The sequence below is a fragment of the Podarcis pityusensis genome (assembly GCF_964106645.2).
Source record: "Podarcis pityusensis genome assembly, chromosome: 14".
NCBI lineage: Eukaryota > Metazoa > Chordata > Lepidosauria > Squamata > Lacertidae > Podarcis > Podarcis pityusensis.
This window is the reverse complement of record NC_138039.1, coordinates 53,557,930-53,565,304: the sequence shown is the minus strand read 5'-3', so window position 1 is coordinate 53,565,304 and position 7,375 is coordinate 53,557,930. Positions and strand designations below refer to the sequence as shown.

General features: G+C 45.9%; 1 protein-coding gene across 1 annotated transcript in view; it reads left to right on the top strand.

Annotated features, from left to right (window-relative positions):
* CSPG4 (chondroitin sulfate proteoglycan 4) overlaps positions 1-6,623 on the top strand; it is a 116,517-nt gene extending 109,894 nt beyond the window's left edge. Inside the window, exons 6-10 of the mRNA XM_080980654.1 lie at positions 836-1,034; positions 1,332-1,466; positions 1,869-2,035; positions 2,639-2,819; positions 3,252-6,623. Coding sequence (XP_080836780.1) covers positions 836-1,034; positions 1,332-1,466; positions 1,869-2,035; positions 2,639-2,819; positions 3,252-5,212 — 2,643 coding nt within the window. The 3' untranslated portion in view covers positions 5,213-6,623. The remainder of the gene's footprint in view (positions 1-835; positions 1,035-1,331; positions 1,467-1,868; positions 2,036-2,638; positions 2,820-3,251) is intronic.
* The last annotated feature ends 752 nt before the right edge of the window (positions 6,624-7,375 follow it).

The following is a 7,375-nucleotide window of genomic DNA, read 5'->3' as shown; positions in this document are numbered from 1 at the left end:
CTTTCCGTTTCACCTCAAGCAGTGAAGCGGGATGCTCTTCCCTCGTCTGAGGGAGTGAGACCCTTAGGATGACAATGGTTCCATGGCTTCCCTGGAGGATCTGACTCACGGATGTCATCCAGGCATTAATTATACTCAATGTTTTACCCCAGTCTTTTGGAAAAGTAATCTGTGTGTTTTCTCTTTCTGTATCTCAGGGCAGCTGGGGTAGCAGATCTTGCAGAGGCTGGAAAAAAGTGACCGGAGGGGATGCCCTCCACGTCACTTGCTTGAAAATCCAAATGGGTCAATGGGCCTAAATAGGCCAGCAAATTCATGTTCCCGTTTTTCAGGACACTTGCGGGGTACAGTGGTACCTCGGGTTACAGACGTTTCAGGTTACAGACTCCGCTAACCCAGAAATAGTACCTCGGGTTAAGAACTTTGCTTCAGGGTGAGAACAGAAATCGTGCAGTGGCGGTGCGACGGCAGCAGGAGGCCCCATTAACTAAAGTGGTGCTTCAGGTTAAGAACAGTTTCAGGTTAAGAACGGACTTCAGAACGAATTAAGTACTTAACCCGAGGTACCACTGTATGTGAATGCCAGTTGCTGGAAACCACAAGTGGGGAGAGAGCTCTTGTGCTCGGGTCCTACTTGCAGGTTTCCCATAGGCATCTGGTTGGCCACTGTGAGAACAGGATGTTGGACTAGCTGAGCTTTTGGCCTGATCCAGAAGGTTCTCATGTTCTTATGACAACCCCTCTAGTGGTGGTGGAATGCGGAACAGGTTCTCAACAATGAGGAGAATGGCTCTTTGGCAATCCATTCCATTGATTTCTGGACTCTTCCTGCCAGATGCAAGAGGGTGGCACAGCAGAGATAACTCCTGAACACCTCAGCAGTGAAGATGAAGACAGCCCTCCAGAGGAAGTCATTTATTCCATCAGGACACCTATCAATGGAAAGGTTGTGTTGAAGCCATCGCCTACCACCTCGGTCCAACGGTTCACACAGGCCCAGATCAACAGCCAGCTTGTTCAGTTCATCCATGAAGGTATGCAGCAGAAGGAGGTAAAGCAAGCTGGGTGGATGGGGAAATTGGGGCATGGGGACATTGGAAGCTCTCATCAGACCATTGGTCCATCTTAGCTCAGGACTATCAACACTGACAAGCACTTGCTCTCTGGGCCTATAGAGAGGAGTCTTCCCCTCCACTACCTGGTGATGCCAGGGACTAAACCTGAGACTTTCTGAAGGCAAAGTATGTGCTGCAGCTCTCCACCACCAAGTAGGTAAGTAAGTGCAGGAATGTCTTCTCCCAGACCCTGACATCCTGGGCTTCATTCTACAGGGTCCCTGGATGGAGGCTTTTCCTTTGACTTGTCTGATGGGGAGAACATGTCTCCTGGGCACTTCTTTGCTGTGAGGGCCAAAAGGAAACTAGTTATCACTCTGGAGAGCAAGAGAGATCTGATCGTGTGTCCGGGTAAGTTATCTGCAAGGCAACTACATGGGAGCATGGATAGAGCTAATCTGTTGGTTTGTGTTTCTCTCAGTTTCTCATTTTTTTCTAAACTTAGGCTCACCTTTCCACTTCCCCACTTCAGACTGCATTTTTTAAAAGTCATTGTGAGAATTTACCAGCATTTTAATGTGCACAAATTTTTCTGTAAAATTTCCATAATTTACACAGAATCATAGAATTGTACAGTTGGAACGGACCCCAATGATCCTCGAGTCCCACCTCCAGCAATGCTAAAGAATATCACACAACCCCTCAAAACTTTGGGGGAACAATTTTCTTGTTTCTTTAGGAGTGAAACTGTGGGTGAAGCTTTTACTACACCACCTTCAGATGCTCAGCTCCTCCTAACCATTTCTTTCCCAGGCTCTCTTCAGCCAATCAGGAGCCAGAACCTGAAAGCAGTGACCAATGATGAGGCAGAAGCCCAGTCGCTCTCTTACATCATAGAACAGCCTCCAGGCTTTGGCAAATTGGTGAACAGCCAGAAGTGGGAGGACAGAGGGCAGCTGAGCAACTTCACCCAAGACGAGGTAGAAGTCTTTCTTATGTCCCTCTTTCTTGATGTCCCTCATGGTATCATACCTTGATTTTGAATAGAAACACAGGAAGCAATGTTTACTGAGTAAACTGAGTCTGGCCATTGTCCACATGGACAGTATGGGTTGACTGGTCTACAGCTACTGCAGGAAAAAACTCAAAAATCAAGGTATACTTGAGGACAAACAAAGATTCATTTTCAATTAAGTGGCAAAAAATTATTTCATATCTTAAAAGACTCCAGTAAGAGATACTATTATCTGAAATTCTTACTAACCTCCTACCTTTAAGGGAAGGTTAGAAAGACCTCAAGGACAATAACATGATATTTATTAATAAAACAAATATTTTTATAAAATGTTATTACCCCACAACACCAATAATAATAATAATCATGTTTTGCAGAGAGTGTGACTGAAACTACCCAAATACATTATTTGTGTGTATGCATTTTTATTTTGGTTTTGGTTCAGGTTTTCATTTTTCCCAGTGTGTTATTAAAATGTATGTTCTTCTTCAAAATAAATACAAAGACATTATTGGTTTGCTTTCACAGAGTGCCTAACTCAGTTTCCTTCTTACACATATCCAATCAGGTGGATGCTGGGGTAATATCATATCAGCATGAAATGCCACAGGAACCTTTCTGGATTGTTGAGGACACTTTCCACTTCCGAATTTCTTCTCCCTCCATGATCTCAAACCTGTATGTCCTTGGTGTGTTGGTCTCCTTCAACATCAGCTGTCCTCACAGCTCCACTCTGTGGAGAAACAAAGGTAAAAGGAGAGTCAAGATGCCAAAACACACATAGAATCATCAAATTGTAGAGTTAGAAGGGACCCAGAGGGCTATCTAGTCCAACCCCCTGCAAAGCAGATATCACAGCAAAGAGAGCTGTTGTGAAGGAAAGGTTTGCTCCTTCCTAGGAAAGGCATGTGCTGTGATGTCCCTGTGCATAAAGATGACTAAGTTCTAGTAAAATCTGGGGAGATGAGGGGGCATTTGCTAGAAATAAATCCTTTGAATTCTCAGAGAACAGAAGCCCACATGGTGAGAACAGGATGCTGGACTAGATGGGCCATTGGCCTGATCCAGTAAGCCCTTCTGATGTTCTTATTGCTCGCTTGATTTTACTTTCCAGATGAGCTGCAACCTTTCTGTAATCATGCTTTTTTCTTTTTTTTCTTTTTTCTCCCACTGTCTCCCAGGCCTCACTGTTTCAGAAGCTCAAAGTGCAGTGGTCAACATCTCATTACTAGATGCTTCTAACCTTCTTGCTAAAGAACCTGTCTCCAGAAGAGCATTGTATGATGTGATATTTCTGGTGACGGAGCTACCCAGCCATGGGACCCTGTCCGTTGCCGATGGACCAGTTGATAAAAAGCATCCCTACTTCCTCCAGTCTGATCTTGCTGCAGGTGACTTGGAATATGCCCACCATGGACCCAGCACCCTGGGTGATCATTTCAGCTTTAAAGCCTGGCTCCGGCCCAGCACAGAGAGATCTATTCAGCCCCCACAAGAAGGGGAGGAGCCTGTCATTTCTGGGATGTTCAACATCACAGTGAGTGACAGAAATGAAATGCCACCCGTGTTGCTCACCCAAGGCCAGGTTCTGCAGGTCCTCCAGGGTTCCCCTGCAATGCTTTCTCAGGAACAACTGAACACCATGGATCCTGACAGTTTTCCTGAAGAAATCAAGTACAGGATCCTTTCTGGGTTATCCAGTGGCTTTGTAGTCAATATCCATGCTACGCAGGCGGCAATTACCCAGTTTACTCAAGCAGACATCAACGCAGGCCACTTGAGGTTCATCGCCAATGGAACGGACTCTTCTGGAGTCTTACACCTTGCTATCTCCGATGGACACAATCCACCCATCTTAACGTCTTTGGAAATCATAGTTCTTCCAGCAACCACCTGGGCAACAAATCAAATCCCGTTGGAGATACCACAGGGTGTCAACATGGCCTTCCTGTCTCGCAAGCACCTTCTGGGGGCCTCAGGCCAAGAGCAGCAAAATACCATCTATAGACTCATCAGGGACCCACAGTTTGGTCAGGTCAATGTCAACCAAAAGCCCGTGAGGGACTTTTCACAGAGCCAAGTGGACAATGGAGAAGTGACATTTACTTTCACTGACTTCATCTCCCCCAAAGATGAATTCCAGTTCCTTGCCACAGCAGGAGATGTCAACATTTCAGGCATTGTGAATGTAATGGTCAAGGCCTTGGTCAAAACCCAACAGGATATCCTTTGGCCAAGAGGAGCCACCGTCCAGCTCAACACCGACATCCTTGACGCAAGTGAACTGGGCAGCAGGACCAAGAGCATCCCAGCCTTCAAAATCCTCCGAGCACCCCAAGGGAGCCATTTTGTGAAACTCTCGAGAGACAAAAGGAACCCGCCCGTCTCCACTGATGCCTTCACCCAGCAGGATCTTGAGGGAGGGCTAGTTGGGGTGGAGATATGGGAAAGAGAAGACTCTCATGAAAACCTCCAGCAGGACAGCTTTCTGTTTGAGTTGGTGGCTGATGGGGTGCCCCCTGCTGTGGAATCAATGGCATACATCACTGAGGTCTTCAATTCCTCAACAGCCTATGGAGCGAAACTGCTCAAAGTGCCTGATTTCCAAGAAGGGGGCCAAAACCCCACAACCCAAAGCATAACCCCTTCTCTGCAGATGTTGACAACTAGGCGCCCACAGCCAGAAAACACTGAGTATAACTCCAGTGAGACACATGTTCGTCCAACAGCATGGGCTGGGCACATAACAGTTACTAGTGCATTTCCTACGGAAAGGAGCACACTCCTTAGTTTCATTGAAGCCAATATGTTCAGCATCATTCTCCCCATCTGCCTCATCCTTCTGCTTCTTGCTTTGATCCTGCCCTTACTGTTCTACCTCCACAAACGGAACAAGACTGGTAAGCACAATGTCCAAGGCACACCCCCCAAATACAAAAATGGTACATTGGTTGACCAGGAGACTTTCCGGAAGACTGACCCCAACCAAGGCATCCCTTTGACAACAGTCAACACACTGGAGGCCAAAGGAGCAGGACCCAACTCAAAGGGGATAGGGCCAGGAGGCCAGCAGGATCCAGAACTGCTCCAATATTGTAGGACACCCAACACAGCCTTAAAAAACAGTCAGTACTGGGTCTGAGGACTAGAGCGAGGGACAAAATAGCCTGTCTTGAGGTGGAGCGCCATGGGCTGCATGGTTTCCTAAAGATTATCTCACCTCTTTCTCCTCCTCTGCCTCCTCCTGTTGCCTGATTTATATATGACACAGTCCCTGAGATTCAAGGAAGCCCTTCCTGCACAGGTCAAATTCTTTCCTGATTCTCCAGACCTGGTTTTCCTCAAAGATGTTGGCTCAATGGCAGGGAAGCCTCCTGGAATGAAATAAGTGAGACCCTAACAAGGCTGTACATTTTTCAAGGGAGAATAGAAAATTGCAGATTCTCCTCTTGACAATCAAAGCTTTCCTCTGTTGTTTTTTAAAAGCAGTTTTAAAGTTCTTATCAATGCAACAATGTGCTTGAAAGCATATGGAAATCTTAGAACCTAAAAGAGGAACCAACTGCGGTTTCCAAGGATTCATGAGTGGAGCTTCAGTGTGCTCACATAGCTCCTCCTCGTGACTAACAGAAGCTCAAATAAATTATGCAGAATACTAAGTGCTGCCAGATAAATTATGCAAAACAAGAGAAAGCATACACATTTATCTAATTTATGCAGATTTCAGAATCCTGTTTTTTCAGAGCGTGAAGGTGTCACAGAATAATTGGGATGAGAGTGCTTTTTGGAAAAAATGTTATTTATTAAGAAGACTTTGTGTGCAGCTTGCAAACTTCAACCCAGCAGAAACTGGTGGGACATTTTTGCAGACTCTCCGGGGGTGTCCGCTCCCCTCTCATCCCTCCTCGCCTCTCCAAATTAAAAATAATAATACCTTTATTGTCAATGTACAACCTCCATCTCCAGGGATCAGTGGTGTGAGGGAGCACTGGGCTGCACTTGTGACATCACCAGGGCCATCCCTAGGTCTCAGGTTTAGCCACTGAGATATCCTGGCCTGGCAGCCCTAGAGGCAGGGGTGGGATTATGCTGTCGCCCCAAATACATGTGATTAAAAACAACAACAGGGAACAACCATGGGACAAGACAATCAATATCCAAAAGTGACTTTCTCCCCCTACTCCGCTGTAGTTTAAGAGACAAAGCAGCAACAACAGCACAGGGAAAAGTTTGGTGACACCTTAATGGTGTTTTTTTAAAAAATAATTTTTATTAACAGACCAATCAAATCACATTAATTCCAAATTACAAAGCCAAATTTTAAATTTTTTGTTGGGGTACCCATATTTCAAGTTCCGAAAGGGATCCAATCATCTTGTTGCTGCTGCTTCACATATTTTTCCTTTTTCTTTGTGACCTCTGATAGTCTCCACAAGCGAGTTGAAACCAATTGTAGTCCTGTGTGGGTTTTTCCATTCATCCAAGGGTCATATTCAGACGGCTGCCGCTTTTCATCGCTTCCATAAATAAACACACTCTTGCCGTCTCCTTAATGGTTGCAAAAATTTACAATTGCATCAGCTTTCATGGGACAAGAGTCCACATGGTTTTGAAAACCAGGTTGCTAGGAAAGGCAGGCAGCCACCCTTTCTTTCCTGTTTCTCCCTGCCTTGAGCTTCTGAGCTGGAGCCAAGCCTACCGTAAGGCAGACTGAGTTAGTCCTGACTCAGGTGGCAGATCATAGAAGGCAGGATGTGGCAGCGAGGAGTTGGAGGACAGAGCAGTCTGTGCCATAAGGCTTGCCAGGCATGCCCTAAGCCTCAGTTATGCCAGAGGACATGGGTGTTTTCCCAAGTCATATCCACACCATACATTTAAAGCACTCCTATAGTGCTTGAGCAGTCATGGCTTCCCCCAAAGAATCCTGGGAACGGTAGTTTGTAAGGGTACTGACCTCACAAACTTTCAGTTCCTAGCACCTTTAACAAAGTACAGCTCCCAGGTTCTGCATGACTGCTAAAGTGCTAGACAAGCTCCCAGTGTTAAGATTTACCAGTAGTTGCTAGTCCAGTTGACCAGTGTGTGGAATGCAAGGGACATCACTTGCGCTAGCCCTATTCTCAGTGATTTAATCAGGCACAACTTTCCCTCAAGTGGGGCACGTCTACAGAAATGCCCATGCACACTTAGGTCCCATCCACAAAATGCATTTAAAGTACTCAGAGATACCACTTCTGAAACAGCTATTGTTTCTTGCTTGTTCAGGGTACTAGGCACTGTACTTCCTAGCAACTCTCTGCCCTTC